Source organism: Rhinatrema bivittatum, chromosome 1, assembly GCF_901001135.1.
Source record: "Rhinatrema bivittatum chromosome 1, aRhiBiv1.1, whole genome shotgun sequence".
Taxonomy (NCBI): domain Eukaryota; kingdom Metazoa; phylum Chordata; class Amphibia; order Gymnophiona; family Rhinatrematidae; genus Rhinatrema; species Rhinatrema bivittatum.
In genome coordinates this window covers 411,301,614-411,321,269 of record NC_042615.1, presented here as the reverse complement: position 1 = coordinate 411,321,269, position 19,656 = coordinate 411,301,614, and the positions used below count along the sequence as shown (strand labels likewise).

Genomic DNA, 19,656 nt, shown 5'->3' with positions numbered 1-19,656 from the left:
TACTTTGGATGCTAATGTGGTGTTCTCCATGACTCATCATTCACAATCTATCAGATATTTGGATATTGTTATCTTTAGATCTGGGACTACATTCAGTACTATAATTTTATGGAAGACTACAGACAGGAACACTGTCTTGCAATTTCACAGCTTCCAGCCATATCATCTTAGGAAGCATTTACCGATGGGCCAATTTTTGAGATTGAAGTGTATTTGTTCTACTACCTCAGATTTGTAAAGCAGTCTGAATATTTATTCAGACAGTATGTGTATCATGAATATCCAACTAAAATTATAAAACAAGCCTTTAAAAGGGCCATGCATGCTGAAATACAGTGGCTCCTTCTAGACAAAACAGATGACCAGAGGACACACTGGTGTTTTAAAATAAATGGTGAGAGTCTCTGCCATGGCTTCCCTCATTTACAAATATTGACCTCTCTTGCAGTTACATACTGTCTTTTCCAACAAACCTCTAATAGCCTACAAATGCGGGAAGAATGTATGTGATTTTGTAGTGCATTCGTGGTTACCTGACACAGCAACTGCTGAAACGCACATAACATCTGCACCTATTGGGCAAGCAAATTTGCTTACCGTAAATGGTGTTTCCGTAGATAGCAGGATGAATTAGCCATGCTGTCTGGGAGCGTCACGACCGGATCAGTAGGCGTAGTTTTCTCCAAGAGTACAGAGTTTTGAACTTTGTGTGGCCGCGCGGTGAGGTTCCCACACAATTGCCAGATTTACCTCAGTCTCTTGTAACAAAGCGAGAAGTACATAGAAAAAAAAATTAAAAGGTAGAGTCAGTGTATGTGAAGACTGTCTAGGGAGGAAGGAGGGGACACATGGCTAATTCATCCTATCTACGGAAACACCATTTACGGTAAGCAAACTTGCTTTTTCCCAGCGATAGCAGGCTGAATTAGCCAAGCTCCCGGGTGGTGTCAAGGTGTTTTGTTGTGTAGGTCAGAACGCCACCCTTGAATTCTGAACGGTAGACAGTCTTATTTTTGTGCCATGGTTGACAGGATTGCCGAACCCATGGCTGCATCAGAAGAGCTCTGTTGTTGTAAACAGTAGTGCGCTGTGAAAGTGTGGAGAGAAGACCAAGTTACTGCTTTGCAAATGTCCATCAGCGGAACGTTTCTGTAATGTGCGACTGACGTTGCAGTTGCTTGTATCTGGTGTGCTTTTGGTCTCACATTTAATGGCAGATTGCGCTTATTGTAGCAAAACGTAATGCATTGGGACAACCAACTAGCCAGAGTTCTCCTGGAGACAGGTTGGTTGGGAGAATTTGGGTTGAAGGAGAGGAACAGCTGAGATGGCCTGGATTCAGAATGTGTTCTTTGTTTGTAATAAGCCAATGCTCTTTTACAGTCTAAGGTGTGGAGAAGCTTATCTTTGTCATTCTCATGAGGTTTTGGCTTGAAGACTGGGAGAGTAATGGACTGGTTGATATGAAACGCAGATACCACCTTAGGGAGGAAGGCAGCATGAAAAAAATTCTAAGTACGGGGAGTAGTGAACTAAGGCTTATAGTTCACTTACTCTCCGTGCTGATGTTACTGCCACCAAGAAAACAGTTTTCCAAGTAAAGTATTTGACACGACAGAAGTCTAGAGGTTCAAAGGGAGGTAACGTTAACTGTTCCAGTACGATATTGAGATTCCATGGTACTGGCGGCTTTGTAACCGGTGGTCTCAGATGCAGAATGCCACGCATGAATCTGGAGATTAAAGGGTGGTTGGAAATGGGTAGTCTATTGTGAGTGCGATGGAAAGCTGCAATTGCACTAACATGCAATCGAACGGAGGCGTATGCTAGACCTGCTGCGAAAAGAGTATGGAGGTACTCCAGAAGATGTGTTATCGCTGTAGAGAAAGGGTCTAGATTCTTCGGTCTGCACCATTCTGAGTAACGACGCCATTTTCCGACATAGTTACGCCTGGTGGACGGTTTTCTGGATTCAATGAGAACGTCCTCAAGTTGAGATGAGAGTCCTAGGTAATTTAGTATGTGCCGTTCAATCTCCATGCTGTCAGATGGAGGGATTGATGCATTGGATGAAGAAGGAATCCCCCCTCCTGAGTTAGAAGTTGGGGATGGTTTTCCAGTAGAATTGGTGGGCGAATGGATAGTCGTTTGAGATACGCATACCATGGCTGCCTTGGCCAGGATGGGGCTATAAGTATCATGTCTGCTGCATCTCTGATGCATTTTTTATTCGTTTTTGATATTAGTGGAATGGGAGGGTAAGCATAGAGTAGGCACCCTGTCCATGGAATGAGGAAAGCATCTGGAGCGCAACAAAGTTTGCTTGGGTAGATGGAGCAAAATGCCTGTGTTTGCCGGTTGCTCTCTGTGGCAAACAGGTCCATGGTTGGAAAACCTCACTGTTGGAATATGTTGAACACCACCTCCTGGTTCAAGGTCCATTCGTGTGGATGGAAAATTCTGCTGAGGTGGTCCGCTGTTACATTGTCTAGACCGGGAAGATAAGTGGCTTGTATCGAGACTTGGTAGGATATTGCCCAAGTCAGTATGCGAAGCGCTTCCCCGACAGAGAATCCAGGAACCTGACCCTCCTTCTTTGTTTACATGGCTACCTGATTGTCTGTGTATACCATGATATGTTTTCCTCGAAGATGGGTAGAGAAGGTTTGAAGTGCCTTCCAAATGGCTTGAAGTTCGAGGAGATTGATCTGAAAGTTGGACTCCCAAAGAGACCAACGGCCCTGAGTTTTTAAGCTGTTTAAATGGGCTCCCCAGCCCTTCCGGGATGCATCCGTGGTGAGAGTGACTTGATGAGGCAGTCGCTGAAAAGGTGTTCCCGAGTTCAGGTGGTTGGTGTTTATCCACCATTGAATGTCTGTAAGCATTTGTCTGGTAAGGCGTACTCTGGTTGAGAGTGGTTGCCAGAACTGTGACCATTGGTTCTTGAGTCCCCATTGTAGACGACGCATGTGGAGTCTTGTATATGGGACTACATGGATGGCTGCTGCCATATGACCCAGCAGTTGAAGAATTTGTCATGCCGATGCGTGCGATTGATTGAATAGATGCTGAGCCAGAGAAGACAGAGTTTGTATCCTGTCCTGTGGTAGGTAGGCCCTCTGATGCACAGTATTGATGAGCCACCACCACCGCTAAGCATTTCATGAATACCCTTGGGGCTGAGGAAAGGCCAAAGGGTAGAACTTTGAATTGATAAATGATTGTTCTGAACTTAGAAACAAAGGTAATGCCAGGAGGAAGGGTGCATGGGTATATGGGAATAAGCATCCTTCATGTCTATGGAGCATAGCCAGTCGTTGGGTTGCAGAAGAGGTAGAATACTCTTTAGAGATGTCATCTTGAATTTTTCTTTTTGAATGTGTTTGTTGAGGTTCCTCAAATCTAAGATTGGTTGAAGACCTCCCGATTGTTTTGGAATGAGAAAATATGGGGAGTAAAACCCTTGATTTTTTTTTAAGGAGATTGGGATTACTTGAATTGAGTTCTGGAACTGTACAGTAACTAACTTCCTGTAGGTCTTTGGAGTGTTGTGATGTGTTACTGAGAGGGGAAACTTGAGGAAGTGTGGGAAGAGTTAGAAAATGTAATCTGTAACCTTCTTTCATGATGTTTACAACCCATCAATCTGAAGTAATTGCCTCCCAGCTGGTATAAAAGTGTTGAAGGTGGTCTCCTATGTGCGGTGGGGGTGGCTCTGGGTAAATCAAAAAGATTGAGTTTGTTTTGGAGGTGCAGCTGGAATTGGTTTTGAAGGTCATGGATGGCGAGGACGTCCACGTGAAGGTTGAGTTTGTGGTTGGTAACGCTGATTGAGGTAATACTGTGATCTATAAGTATTGTACGGCCTGAAAGGTGTCCTTGCATACAGTCTTCTTCTGAATTAAGGGTAAAATCTTTTAGAAGAAGGATGAGGGTCTGATGATGTCAAAGGTTGAACTGCAGTATTCTGTTATTTCAGAAGGGTAACAGTTTCACCAAATTTGTTATCAAAAAGATTGTCTCCCAGACAAGGTATATCAACCAACTTGCCATGGACATCGTCTTGTATGGAACTAGCCCTTAACCATGCCATGCGCTGTGCTGCTATTGCTGTCGCTGAGGATCTAGCCGATGATTCAAATGACTCATAAACAGAAAAGAGTAAATGTCGAAGACCTTCCTCCATGTCTGTAAATGGTTGCGGTAAGGAGTTATCGGAAGCCACACATGTTGGATGTAATCTCTGTAGACATTCAAAGAGGTACTGGATTACGTAAAATTGATGGTGTATCTTTGTGGCCAGCATGGAAGAATGATACACCTTACGGCCAAAATCATCCCGGGATTTATGGTCTTTTCCCGGTGGTGAATTTGCATGAAGTTTTGATCTTTTGGCACGTAATAGTGCAGATTCTACTACTACTACTACTACTACAGAGTTGTGGGGTAATTGAGTGGAATCATAGACCGTGGAATTTCTCATTTGGTATTTTAAGTCCATCTTCATTGAGGCCGCTGAGGTGGTAAAGGGTTTTTCCCATATTTTATTTATTTATTTAACAGTTTTTTATACCGACCTTCATAGTAAATAACCATATCGGATCGGTTTACATTTAACATAGGGTATAACTGAAGGAACAATTCAGGTAAACAATAAATAACCATAGATAGGAATAAGTCAAAGTTACAATCAACGGGAGTCAAGAACTTGGAAGCTTAAAACAAGCTGGAAGGAAGATAAAGGCAAGTATTAATTATGAAAGATATGATAGAGAGAACGGGTTAAAGCTTGGAAGTGCTTTAACCTGGAGGTACCAGAGTCCATAGTTCATGAAAATAAATGCCAAGGCCGGATGAGAGTGGAAGCCATTAGTGATTGTCTGGAGGATCGGAGAAGGCTTGGTGGAAGAGCCACGTCTTGAGTCTTTTTCTGAAAGTTAAGAGGCAGGGTTCCAATCTGAGGTTTGCAGGGATGTTATTCCAAATAGATGGGCCTGCTATCGAAAAAGCTCTGTCTTTGGTCGTGGAGAGACGTGTGGCCTTAGTCGGAGGAAATTGTAGAGTGCCTTTGAGAACCTCTCTAGTTGGTCTGTTAGAGGAGTGGAGTTTGAATGGGATTTCCAAGTCGAGTTGAAGTTGATGGTGGATGGTTTTGTGAATTAGGGTGATTGATTTGTATAGGATTCTAAAATTTACTGGTAACCAATGTAGGTTACTGAGGATGGGTGAGATGTGTTCACCGCGGCTGGTGCTGGTCAGCAGTCTCGCTGCCGCATTTTGTAACATCTGCAGTGGTTTGGTGGTAGATTTGGGGAGGCCTAGGAAGAGTGCACTGCAGTAGTCTATTTTGGCGAATAGTAGCGCTTGTAGGACTGTCCTGAAGTCCTGGAAAAATAGTAATGGTTTAAGACGTTTTAGAACCTGTAGTCTGTAGAAGCAATCCTTGGAGGTTGTGTTGACCATTTTCTTTAAGTTTAGTCGATTGTCTAGTATTGCCCCAAGGTCTCTAACATGCTTACAGGTAATGTGAGAATTGTGAGGTGATGGTGGCGGAAAATTGTTTTCATTTGAGGAGATGAGGAGTAGCTCTGTCTTTGAGGCATTGAGGACCAGGTTTAAGCTGTTAAGTAGATTGGTGATGGAAAGAAGGCAGTTATTCCAATGGGTAAGAGCTTTTGAGATAGATTCTGTTATAGATTCATATTTTATGTAGAACCGCGTCTAGTACAGCATGTGGTGGTAGAGCTGTTGGCTCTGGCGGCATTTCAAATATCTCTAGAATCCCTAGAACCTCAGCACGAGGGTCGGGAACCTTTCCTGTTTCAATGTTTAGGAGAGATCCTACTTTTTCTATGAATTTAGCGTAGGATAAATCCTCAGGAGGAGAATAAGGTTCAGGAAGGCCCTCGGGGGGGATCTGACAGAAATCCTGTAGATGAGGAAGGGGACGACGTAGACCATTGTGAATGTGGAGAATCTGGTCGATCCAGAACTGGAATTGATTTTTCTCGTTGATTTGGTGATGGGACCGTAGGTAGACGTCAAGGAGAGGTTGGAGAAGATGGACCTGGAATCTGGGGATGAACGGCTTCCAGATCTTGGAAGAATGTATTCAAAGCCAGAGAAATTTGTAACATCGCCTTTGATGCTAGGGTATGTTGTGAAGGCATTGGAAATGGTGCTGAAGTTGGGGGCAGTGTTCCCAGAGACAAGTCCTGAGAAGGATGGCGTGGGTCCGGATGGTGGATTGAATGAGATCTATGAGAAGACCAATCCGAATGAGAACTATCAGCCTCTGAAGAAACGTTAGTAGAGAGGTGAACTACTTCTACATCAGAATCCGTCCGTGGAGATTCAGGCCTTTGGAGATGTTTTCTCTTTGCTTTTTGTTTACAATGGTGTTCGTGTTGTAGTGGATCCTGGGGAGAGGCAGATGGTGGAGATGTAGGTGGGTCATGATGTTTTGTACGCTTTGCATCACCATGCTGGTGATGTCTAGCATGTTTTCTTTTGCGAATATCATGGTGAGATGACCCAGATAGTGATACAGCTCTTCCAGATGCACCGTCCGACGCACCCTGCGTCGTATTCCAAAGCACCGTGTGCCGATGCACCGTGACTTGGCTGAGGCGTCAATGCGCCGTGAATCGATGCGCTGTGCGCCGGTCTCCGTGTTGAAGCGCCATAAGCAGATGCGCCGTATACTTCCTCCGTCTTGGTCTCCCATGCTCCGAGTGCTTCGGTGTTGAGAAGCGGGAACGAGCGAGTTCAGAGCCCAGTAACCCGAACGGCGCATGAGTGGACTTTTCTAACGAAGGAGTCTAGGCCTCGATCTCCTTTCGCGGCCCTGGTGGTGGTACCGACCTGGCCGAAGCGCCCTCCAGCAATGCGGATCTTCTTGCTGGAGTTTTCTTGAGTTTCTTTGCTGGATCCGGTGAAGAATGTGGTGATCGGAGGCGCGTGATTTTTTCGGCGCGCTGTCTTCGGGCCCGGGGCGACATCCAACCACAGTTTCGGCATGAGGCTGGGTCGAGCTCCGGACCCAAACAAATATAACAATTTATGTCCATCAGTTATGGACATAATTTTCCCATATTGGCAGTACTTGAAACCGATGGCTTCGGAGCCATCGCTACCAAAGGAACGGGAGAAAAACTGAGAAAAAATTCGAAAAAAATTGAAGAGACGAGGTAGGAGAAAATCCCCGCGTGCAGTCCTACTCGCGGAAAAAAAAAAGACGGAGGTAAATTGGCAATCGCGCAGGAACCTCACCGCGCAGCCGCACAGAGTTCAAAATTCTGTACTCTTGGAGAAAACTCCGCCTACTGATCCGGCCGCAACGCTCCCAGAAGCATGGCTAATTCAGCCTGCTATCACTGGGAAAACTGGAGCTGCGATGGATGTTTCATCTGCAGTCAGTCCATTACTGGCTCTTCATTGTGTTATAACGCCACAGGGAAAACATGTAGGTCGCAGGACTACACTGATTGTATAACCTCTAATGCAATAAACTTGATCATCTGCCCTTGTGCTAAAAAATATATCAGCAGAACTTCCTGTCCTGTATGAAAACGAATTCTTGAACATCGTTGCTGTATATTCACGAACAACTGTATATCCCAAACAACTGAAAAGCAGGTTGTTAAAACAAGCAAAAACCACACTTTGAAATGTCTGTATGCCAATGCCAGAAGTCTAAGAAGCAAGATGGGAGAGTTAGAGGGTATAGCAGCAAATGATGAGACATAATTGGCATCACAGAGACTTGGTGGAAGGAGAATAACCAATGGGACAGTGCTTTATCAGGGTACAAATTATATCGCAATGATAGGGAGGATCAACTTGGTGGGGGTGTGGCACTTTATGTCCGGCAGCGTATAGAGTCCAACAGGATAAAGATCATACAAGAGAGTAAATACTCAGAATCTATATGGGTAGAAATCCCATGTGTGTTGGGTAAGAGTATAGTGATAGGAGTATACTATCGTCCACCTGGACAAAATGGTCAGACAGATGATGAAATGCTAAGAGAAATCAGGGAAGCAAACCAAACCAATTTGGCAGTGCAATAATAATGGGAGATTTCAATTACCCCAATACAGACTGGATAAATGTAACATCAGGACTTGCTAGAGACAAAGTTCCTGGATGTAATAAATGATTGCTTCATGGAGCAAATGGTACAGGAACCAACAAGAGAGGGAGCTATTTTAGATTTAATTCTTAGTGGAACGCAAGATTTGGTGAGAGAAGTAACGGTGGTAGGGCCACTTGGCACCAGTGATCATAACATGATCAAATTTAAACTAATAACTGGAAGGGGGACAATAAGTAAATCTGCAGCTCTAACACTCAATTTTAAAAAGGGAAACTTTGATAAAATGAGGAAAATAGAAAAAACTGAAAGGTGCAGCTGCAAAGGTTAAAAGTGTTCAACAGGCTTGGGACATTGTTTAAAAATACAATCCTAGAAGCGCAGTCCATATGTATTCCGCGCATTAAGAAAGGTGGAAGGAAGGCAAAACGATTACAGTCATGGTGTTATGCTCCGGCTTGTGGACCCTTTGGCCGACAAGAGGATGGTATACCTTTCGGAAGGTCCGTAGGCTCTCTTGTCGGGCGGCGAGGCAGAACATGAGGCGGGACCAGCTGACCCTTGGCACTGGAGGCTGAGGCGAATACGGAGGCGATGAAGAGACGAGATGAGGCGCTGAGTCTTCACCACTGGTGGTCTGCGGTCCCCCCAGGAGGAGCCCATAGGGACCCGACCGCTGGGACTTAGGCGGACCTAGGGAGGTCAGAGCAACGGTGCAAAGGCCAACTGGAGCTTCGCCATGGAAGCCCGCGGTCCCCCCAGGAGGAGCCCGTAGGGACCCGGGCCGCTGGGACTTAGGTGGGCCCTTGGAGACGGAGTATTGGAGGAGTCCTAGGTCGAGTGCAAGAGGGTCGTCGCTCACCAATCCGAAGTCGGGAACCAGAGAATCACCGTAAGCCAATCCGAAGTCAAGAACCAGAGAATCACCGTAAGCCAATCCGAAGTCAGGAACCAGGAACACCAAGACGTAACAGGAGCAAGAAGCAGGAACTCACTGAGGCAAGCAGACTCAAACAACACTCGCAAGAGACGTTGCCAAGTCGAGGAATGAGCAGAGGAAGCCTCCCTACATAGTTCCTCTGCTCTGGATCATTGGAAGCAGGTGAGTCTAGTTAAAGGGACCAGGTCCCTTTAAATGCAAATGAGTTGACGGTGGCCATCTTGGATCCCATGGCGGCGGCCATCTTTGATCTCCCCGGTGGAGGAGAGACGCCGCTGGGGGAAGCAGGACGGCTTCCCCTGCAGCGGGCAGCACAGGCCCGAGTCGGAGCCCTCCCCCGGGGCTTTCATGGCACTGAGAGTCAGGTAGAGGGACGCAGTCGTGAATCGCCACGGCCGCGGAGCACAACACATGGTTAAAAGGTGAGGTGAAAGAGGCTATTTTAGCCAAAAAAACATCCTTCAAAAACTGGAAGAAGGATCCATCTGAAGAAAATAGGATAAAACATAAGCATTGTCAAGGTAAGTGTAAAACATTGATAAGACAGGCGAAGAGAGAATTTGAAATGAAGTTGGCCATAGAAGCAAAAACTCATATTAAAAACTTTTTAAAATATATCCAAAGCAAGAAACCTGTGAGGGAGTCGGTTGGACCATTAGATGACAGAGGGGTTAAAGGGGCTCTTAGGGAAGATAAGGCCATTGCATAAAGACTAAAATGAATTCTTTGCCTCCATGTTTACTAATGAGGGTGTTTGGGAGATACCAGTTCCAGAGATGGTTTTCAGGGATGATGAGTCAGACGAACTGAACGAAATCACTGTGAACCTGGAAGATGTAGTAGGCCAGATTGACAAACTAAAGAGTAGCAAATCACATGGACTGGATGGTATATATCCTAGGGTTCTGAAGGAACTCAAAAATGAAATTTCTGATCTATTAGTTAAAATTTGTAACCTATCATTAAAATCATCCATTGTACCTGAAGACTGGAGGGTGGCCAATGTAACCCCAATATTTAAAAAAGGCTCCAGGGGCGATCCGGGTAACTATAGACCAGTGAGGCTGACTTCAGTGCTGGGAAAAATAGTGGAAACTATTCTCAAGATCAAAATCATAGAGCATATAGAAAGACATGATTTAATGGGACACAGTCAACATGGATTTACCCAAGGGAAATCTTGCCTAACAAATCTGCTTCATTTTTTTGAAGGGGTTAATAAACATGTGGATAAAGGTGAACCGATAGATGTAGTGTATTTGGATTTTCAGAAGGCGTTTGACAAAGTCCCTCATGAGAGGCTTCTACGAAAACTGAAAAGTCATGGGATAGGAGGCGATGTCCTTTCATGGATTACAAACTGGTTAAAAGACAGGAAACAGAGAGTAGGATTAAATGGTCAATTTTCTCAATGGAAAAGGGTAAAGAGTGGAGTGCCTCAGGGATCTGTGCTTGGACCAGTGCTTTTCAATAAATATATAAATGATCTGGAAAGGAATACGAGTGAGGTTATCAAATTTGCGGACGATACAAAATTATTCAGAGTAGTTAAATCACAAGTAGACTGTGATACATTACAGGAGAACCTTGCAAGACTGGAAGATTGGGCATCCAAATGACAGATGAAATTTAATGTGGACAAGTGCAAGGTGTTGCATATAGGGAAAAATAACCCTTGCTGTAGTTACACGATGTTAGGTTCCATATTAGGAGCTACCACCCAGGAAAAAGATCTAGGCATCATAGTTGATAATACTTTAAAATTGTCGGCTCAGTGTGCTGCAGCAGTCAAAAAAGCAAATAGAATGTTAGGAATTATTAGGAAGGGAATGGTTAATAGAACGGAAAATGTCATAATGCCTCTGTATCGCTCCATGGTGAGACCGCACCTTGATACTGTGTACAATTCTGGTCGCCGCATCTCAAAAAAGATATAGTTGCAATGGAGAAGGTACAGAGAAGGGCAACCAAAATGATAAAGGGGATGGAACAGCTCCCTTATGAGGAAAGGCTGAAGAGGTTAGGGCTGTTCAGCTTGGAGAAGAGATGGCTGAGGGGGGATATGATAGAGGTCTTTAAGATCATGAGAGGTCTTGAACAAGTAGATGTGACTCGGTTATTTACACTTTCGAATAATAGAAGGACTAGGGGGCATTCCATGAAGTTAGCAAGTAACACATTTAAGACTAATCGGAGAAAATTCTTTTTCACTCAACGCACAATAAAGCTCTGGAATTTGTTGCCAGAGGATGTGGTTAGTGCAGTTAGTGTAGCTGGGTTCAAAAAAGGTTTGGATAAGTTCTTGGAGGAGAAGTCCATTAATGGCTATTAATCAATTATACTTAGGGAATAGCCACTGCTATTAATTTCATCAGTAGCATGGGTTCTTTTTAGTGTTTGGGTAATTGCCAGGTTCCTGTGGCCTGGTTTTGGCCTCTGTTGGAAACGGGATGCTGGGCTTGATGGACCCTTGGTCTGACCCAGCATGGCAATTTCTTATGTTCTAATTTCAAATTACAAGCCCCATGGTGCAACACTGTGTCGATTTTGCTCATTCATTCACTGATCTTAAATGGCGCATGATAGAACATGTGAGTACCGATGTACAGGGGACAGTGACCCTACATATCTGTTAAACTTCAGGGAACAATTTTGGATATTCCATTTTAATACAGTTCACCCTGATGGTTTAAACAACAAAACTGACTGATATTCACTTCTATAATATAATATTGTGTCGTTATCTGGTTAAGTTTCCATTTGACTTCATTGTGTCACTCAAATGACATCCAAGGAACCAATATATTGATCAGTTTTAGATAGGAAACTGAGAGACATCATTTCTGGTCTATACACCACCATACCAGTAAGTTTTTCTGATGGTTTTACTTAGACATTATCTTCTATTTTTCAGGCTGATGTAAAGCCTTTTATTTTTAGACCTATTGCATATAGCACTCTAAGGAAGAACTGCGGTTGGAAACACAGTCCCATGTCAGGTTGAGAAGACAGAGGCATTTGCAGAAGCATTATGAGATGGTGACTGTTTGGCATTTTTTTTACCATATGCAACATGATATAAGATAAGTCATTTCCTATTGAACAATTATATACAAAAGAGAAAATTAGACATGTTATTTGCAACTAAAAAATATGAAAAAATACATACCCATTTTTGTGGGAGATTTGTATAGACCTATGATTATATATATAAGGTGGAAGAATAACAAAGTGTCTAATTACACTGTTCTGTAGCTTAGTGGTTAGAGCAGTGGGCCATGAACCAGGGTTTGAGTCCACTGACCTTGGGCAAGTCATTTTACCCTCCAGTGCCTCAGGTACAAGCTTAGGGCTAGATTCATCAAAATACCACATGCGATAAGAAGAGGGGTATGTTTTATGGTAATAGCCTATTTATCGCAATGTGCATAGGTAGAGAGTCCATCAAGCTAGGTTGAGAGAACATTGTACAAATCGCATCGCTGTGCGAGTTTCCTCACTCTGTCAAAGTGGCCCCTTACCCCTACACTACTACCTAAACCTCACCTCAAGTTACTAGGTGGGCCTCCTATAGTAACATAAATAGCTGCTTACTATGGTGCCACCCCTTCTCTCCTCACATCTCAGGCCCTTCCCCCAATCCCCCCCCCCATCTCAGGCCCGTCCCCAGCCTAAAAATGCCCAAAACACAACTTGTGAAAAAAATCTTATATCGCACAGCTTAACGCCAATGAAAACGGTGGTTATATTTGGCGTTAAAACTGTGCAATATCATGCACTTTCACAAAAATCCCATCCCCGACTCCTCCCCTTTTAAAAATTAGCATCGCACCATGCGTTACGCTGCTTTTCACATGCGAAAACGCCATAACGCGAGTTGGAAAATAACCCCCTTAGATTGTAAGCCCTCTGGGGATGGGGATCTACCTACAGTACCTGAATGTAGGTAGTACCTGAATGTAAACCGTTTTGAAGTGCTTAAAAAAAAAAAAAAAAAAAAAAATGTGAAAAGCGGAATATAAAAATCTAAAAAAATAAATGAAGTCTAGTATAATGGACTAAATTATGAACATTTTAGTGATAACATGTATCTGTCATAGCAAGGATTCACATATGCCACCAAAAAACCCATAAGATTTACTGATAAAGTGGATTATTTAGCACTGATAATTATTGTATCCATTCACGTGTTTCATTTGGGAAAATATATTTTGATCACTAAAATATTACCACCAGAATTTGTTATTGTCTTATTGCAGTGTGTATGTATTTTTACTGTGATCCACTTCAAACACACTATGCATGAGTGTGGAATAGAAGTTTTTAAATTAAATAAATCACTTCTTGTTGGCAGTTTGAGGGTAAAAAATTGCACAGGCAGAGAAACAGAGATACTTGTTCCCCTTTAGGACTGGTTCCTTGAGGACAAATTTTGGAAGCACTGAAAGTGCTTGCATTGTCACTGACTGTGCTAAGTTATTTACTTTTCAATGCTTTCAAGTTTTCAAAACATACATCCACTAAAATATATTTATTAAGTTATTGATAAATGTAGGAAAAATAAAGTAAAATTTAAAAATACAATGCAGGCCCAGTCTGATGGCTCAGAAGGTGGTCTCAGATTTAATCCCAAAGTCAGGTCTTCTGCTACCAGGTCAGCTTGGGATCCTACAGAGGCAGCTTTCTCACACTTCAGGGGTATGGAATTCATAATCATTACTCATGGGTGATACCTAATGGCCAGATTCACGGCCCATTATTTCAGAAGGAGCCCTGATGCATGGTCCCTGGACCAGGCCCATTACTGCAATGACTAGACTAGATAATTTGGATGTGGAGTGGGGGGTATAACTTATGGGGAAAATATCCCTTGGAGTTGCATATGAATGCTCATGGGACCTGGATCTCATCTCTGGTTCTGACCAAGCCCAAAACTGCAAAAGGAAAACTGCCGGGGTAAAAAACAAAATCCACAATAAAATGCAAAATACACACAATAAAATCTGAAATCAATTGAAATACATTTTCAATTTTGGAAGGGTGTTCTTCCTTTAAAAAAGCGTCTTGTTGTGTGGTGTTTTTGCTAAGGTAAAGAAGGCAAGATTGTGAGTCTTTTCTCATATGGTAATTGTTCCCTTGCATTAACACGATCCCTTTAAAGCTCTGCTCTCCCTCAGAATAAAATTAACAAATTTGTATCTCATCATGCAGTTCTAGTGAAAACAGCCTATATCAGGGGTGACTTTAAAAAGCAAGTTACTTTAAAATATTACAATTACCTTGCCTCTGCTTTCTGTAAAACAGAATATTGTAGGTACTGCATTTTCTTTTAGAAGCTTGTTGTTGCACTCTCTTTTGAAGCAATCGGGTGTAAAGTGTTCTGAACAAATACTACTATACTTTGATGGTTTGAAGTTTTTTCTTCTCACAGCAGCCTCCCATTTCTCGCAAAGACCAGGTCGTGTAAGAGGGAACCTGCAAACAAAACACATTTTCAAGTCTTTAACAGACAAAGTGTAATGACTTACAAGTTAAAAAACTACATACATATACATTTAGGGCCAGATTTTCAAAAGTTTACGCGCGCCAGGCCTATTTTAAAAGGGCCCAGTGGCGCACATAAATCCCCAGAGCTTTACAAAAGGGGCAGGGCGTGGGCGGGGCAGGGCGTGGTCCGAGGTTCCAGGCACAGTGGACATTTGCCACTATACTTGGGATCGCATGCCAGCAGTTGGCCGGCAGGTGCACAAGGTAAATAAAAAATTTGGGGGGGGTCAGAGTAGGGCTAGGGGAGGAAAGGTTAGGGAAAGGGGTGGGAAGTTTAGGTTAGGGGGAGGGAACGGGGGAAGGCAGCGTGGCTCGGCGTGCGCATGGTGCACAATTGTGCATCCTGTTGTGCGTGCTGACCCCTGATTTTATAACTTGCGTGTGCCTGCACGCGCAAGTTATAAAATTGGGTGTACATGTGCGCGCACCGGGTAGCGCGCGAACCTTTTTAAAATTTACCCCTTATTTGTAAAGGGGTTGAGGAAGCATGACTATTGGCTAACAGCATCATATTCATATATTTAAAAACACTTTTTCAGATCCAGTTTTTATTTCCCATCATCCAAATATTAAGGAATGGAAAAATATCAGTCAAAGCAGTTTTCAATGAAAATGTCCCAAGTTTTCTCAAAGAACCTTTAATTTTCACTGGGTATGTACCTGAGAGAATATGGATCTTTTCAAATGAGATGGTTCACATTTATCCAAGAAAGACATAGTTGTATTAAGTCTTACTCATACACCATGCAAACTAAGCAAATGGGTGGGAGAAGAGACTGCTTATCCTCGCATGCAATGCCAGTTTGCTTACTGTAAAATTTGTTTTCCGTAGATAGGTCATCCAGCGGCATCAGACTCGTCTCTCCCAGCTAGTAGAGCTTTGAGCTCTACTGAGCATGTGTGGGAATTCCTTGAGGACTGCCTCTACAGCAGACCTGGGAAAGGGGCGGCCCGCGGGCTGAATCCGGCCCGCCTACGGTCTGTGACCGGCCCGCCCACTGCTGAGAGCAGACGGAGAATGAGGCACGCTGCCTTCCCTCTGCAAGGGAAGGCAGCGTGCCTCATTCTCCGCTCCCTCGCTCCCCGATTGGCTGGCCAATCGGGGAGCGAGGGAGCGGAGAATGAACTGTTTTTTTTACAGCGTTCGGTGGGGGGGGGAGGGAGTGACTCGAGCAAAGACACGCTGCCCGATTGGCCGGTGCTGGGCAAGCCTTGCCCAGCACCGGCCAATCGGGCAGCGTGTCTTCGCTCGAGTTTCTTTCCTACCTACCTACCAGTTCCGCCTTTCGTGGTCTTTTTCAGGGGTCCCCAACCACCGGTCCGCGGGAGTTTTTTGCCAGTCCGCGGTGCGCGCTCCCGGTCTCTCCCGCTGCCGTTGCCGCTGGGCTGTCAGCACGTTCAAGCCCAGTGGTAACGGCAGCAGTGTTAGAAGCTGTGGCACCCGCGGCTGGCCTTTTCTTCTTCCCGCGCCTGCACCCCCTCCCGTGACCCAGAACAGGAAGTGATACACGGAGCGGTGCGCAGGAAGGAGAAAGAGCCGTGCTGCGTCGGCTGCAGGGTCGGTCCCTGAGCAATTGAAGCAGCCAGTAATCGAGAAAGGAGTCAGCAGCATGAGCCTCCCGCGGCCGATGGGATTCTTCTTTCTTGGCCTTCGGGGGCTGCTGCAGCTCCCATTTGTGCTCCAGTGGGGGGGGAGAGGAAGTGAGAAAGAGAGAGAAGCAGCCAGCCAGCCTGTGTGTGATTGACTGGTCAGAGAGCTGATGTGTGTGTGTATGTGAGAGACAATGAAAGTGATTGCTCAGGGAGGTGACTGATGTGTGTGTGTGTGAGAGAGAAAAAGCATGGAAGTGAGAAGTCTGGGTATGTGGGAAAGCATGAGCGTAAGAAGCCTGGTGTTGTGGGAGTGAGAAACCTGGGTGAGTGTGCATGCATGAGAGAGAGAGACTGCTTGGTAAGGTGACGGTGTGTGTGAGAGAAAAAGACTGGTGTGTGTGAATGTGAGAGAATGTGATTCAGGGAATGAGAAGCCTGTGCACATGGAGAATGAGCATGGAAATGAGAGAGACTGGTGTGTGTGTGACAGAAAGAAAGTGATTATGGGAATGAGAAGCCTGTGCATGTGAAGAGAGTGAGCATGAGAGTGAGAAACCTGGGTGTGTGTGAGACAGCATGGGAGTGGGAAGCCTGTGTGTGTGTGTGTGTGTGTGCATGCATGAGAGCGAGAGACTGGTTGGTAAGGTGACTGTGTGTGTGAGAGAAAGAGACTGGTGTGTGTGAATGTGAGAGAAAGAATGTGATTCAGAGAATGAGAAGCCTGTGCAGTGGAGAGCGAGCATGGAAATGAGAGAGAGACTGGTGTGTGTGTAACAGAGAGAAAGTGATTATGGGAATGAGAAGCCTGTGCATGTGAAGAGTGAGCATGAGAGTGAGAAACCTGGGTGTATGTGAGACAGCATGGGAGGGAGAAGCCTGTATATCTGAAAGAGAACTTGGGAGTGGGAAGCCTGTGTGTGTGTGTATGCATGAGTGAGATCAGGTGACTGGTGTGTGTGTGTGAGAGAGAGAGAGAAATAAAATGATTATGGGAATGAGAAGCCTGTGCATGTGAAGAGTGAGCATGGGAGTGAGAAACCTGGGTGTGTGTGAGACAGCATGGGAGGGAGAAGCCTGTATATCTGAAAGAGAACATGGGAGTGAGAGACTGGTGAGTGTGAGTGTGTGTGTGTGAGAGAGAGAAAGAAAGTGATTATGGGAATGAGAAGCCTGTGCATGTGGAGAGAACAAGCATGGGAGTGAGAGACTGGTGAGTGAGTGTGTGGGTGTGTGTGAGAGAGAGAGACAGAGAAAGTGATTATGAGAGTGAGAAGCCCATATATGTAAGAAGAACACGGGAGTGGGAAGCCTGTGTGTGTGTATGGCATGAGAGAAACTGTTCAGGAAGGTGACTGGTGTGTGTGCCAAAGACTGTTTGGGAGATGATTGGTGTGTGAGAGACAGAAACTGGTCATGGGGGCATGACTGGTATGGTGTGTGTGTGAGAGACATGGGCACTAAGGAAGAGGACCATAAGTATAGAGCTTAGCTTCTACTGCTGCTTCTGGTGTGTGCCACGGCCTGCAGGGAAGGGGAATAGGAGAGCTGCTGGAGGGGGTAAGTAAAGGTGGCTTTTTAAGTTTATTTTTCTTGACTGCCATTTTAATTGTGTGATGTCTGCTTTTTTGAAATATTTTATTGGTGTTTGGAGAATGTTTAATAGTTTTTATGAGTTTTTAATTGTTGGATGTTATTCTGTTCATAGCTGTTTTGAAACATTTATTCTGCTTATTAGTATAGTTTTACAATTATTTCTGTGTGGGGATCTATAGCTGCTTGCTATTCTGTTTTCCTAAGAGGTGTATTGGTTTTTAGGACCTGATTTAATATTTGTGGTGTTGCCTTTTCATAGATAGGGTTGCTCCTGTTTTGTATTCCATAATACAGGTGTAACTGTGTGTGGATTAGTTTATGTGCATTACTACAGATCCTGGGAGTATGTTAGGTCGGTTCTGTGTCTGTTACCGAGATGAGATATTTTGCTAGCATGTAAGCATTTGTATCGGTCTTATTTGTTGTGTTTTCTCAGAGGACATGCATTGGTGGTAAACTGCTGTCTTTTCATAAGTAGGGCTATTGAGAACTGAGTTAATTATATTAGTCCGGCCCTCTAAAACCATCCCAATTTCTCATGCGGCCCCATGGGAAAATTAATTGCCCACCCCTGCTCTACAGCCTCCTCAGTCAATATCATAACTAAATCTAGCTAAGTAGTTAATTCTCCAGAGAGGCAGGTGGGTACTTTGTATGGCTAATTCATCCTGCTATCTATGGAAAACAGTTTTACATTAAGAAGAATTCTTAGTTTCACACTGTAATTTAGTACGTCATAGTATCGTAAGTCAGGTAACCCTATAGGATATTTCTTCCTGACATAAATTTAACCTGACAAGCTATGCAGGTTATTTTCAAAATAAAATCACACTTTTAGTTTAAAACCCAAAGTTGTTATGCCTTAGAAACGGTTATATCTGATCACAATTACCATCAGAAATCAAGTAGGAGGGGGGAAGATGGCGAAGATGGCAGCTTAGCCTCGGCGTTCCCTTCACCACCCAGCTAAATCTATGATCATTTAAGTTATAGACTAACAAAATCAAGTGTGCTAGCCTACCATTAAATACAGGGAAACGTTATTACGGCTGCCAAATGCAAAAATTTCGACTTTTGCTGCTTCTCTTTTTAGGAGGGCACTCCTGTTACCGAGGACGGTGGCTTGAGCATGCACCTCAGCAAAGATGGCTCTGATGAAGCAGGATCCGAGGGGGACTTTTCTACCCCCCCGATATCAATCAGGAACATGATCTTCCGACTCGGGCATCAAATCGTACCTCCATGAAATACGCGAGGATATAGCTTCACTAGGCCACCACATGGATGTTCTGGACTCGCGTCTTGACCAGCAAACTGAAGTGGCTAAAAATGTAAAAGAAACTTGCTCTAAGATACAGGCTGATAAACTTGCTAATCAAGGAAAAAGCTAGCAGACCTTGAAAATCATGCAAGAAGCAGCAACCTGTAATTTCGGGGTTTCAAGGAATCTCTGGAAAATCAGGACTGCACTAACTTGGTTTCTCACTTCTGTAAGATTTTACTTTTCTCAACCGAGGCTGAACTTTCTGATATTAAACTAGACAGAGCTCACTGCGCTCTAAGAGCTCCCTTGCCAAACTGCAGCAGGAAAGTCGTGGTTTGTTTTCATAATTTCACCATCAAAGAAAGTGTAGCTCAGGCTGCTAAAAAGCAGGCTACATGGCAGTGGAAAGGCCAGGATAAATCTGTTTTCGCAGACCTGCCACACTACAAAATTGCTAGGAATTAAAAGACATGACTACTTTCCTAAGGAAAGACAACATCAAACATAGATGGATGCACACATTTGGCCTTTCCTTTTCTCTAGAGGGAATTACAGATAAGATTCACTCCCCCCCAAGGACGCCATCTCCATCTTGTCCCCTTGAGGTTTTACTTCTTCTAAGAG

General features: G+C 44.2%; 1 protein-coding gene across 4 annotated transcripts in view; it reads right to left on the bottom strand.

The window, feature by feature from the left end:
• The window catches only part of THAP1 (THAP domain containing 1), a 142,600-nt gene that overhangs the window by 29,992 nt on the left and 92,952 nt on the right, over window positions 1-19,656 (bottom strand). For 2 of the 4 annotated variants that reach the window (XM_029602436.1, XM_029602455.1), the window contains exons 2-3: window positions 19,007-19,091; window positions 14,315-14,510 (exon numbers count right to left, since the gene is read on the bottom strand). In XM_029602436.1, the coding sequence (XP_029458296.1) occupies window positions 14,315-14,510; window positions 19,007-19,091 (281 nt within the window). The remainder of the gene's footprint in view (window positions 1-14,314; window positions 14,511-19,006; window positions 19,092-19,656) is intronic. The other 2 variants (XM_029602445.1, XM_029602463.1) reach the window with 1 other exon arrangement.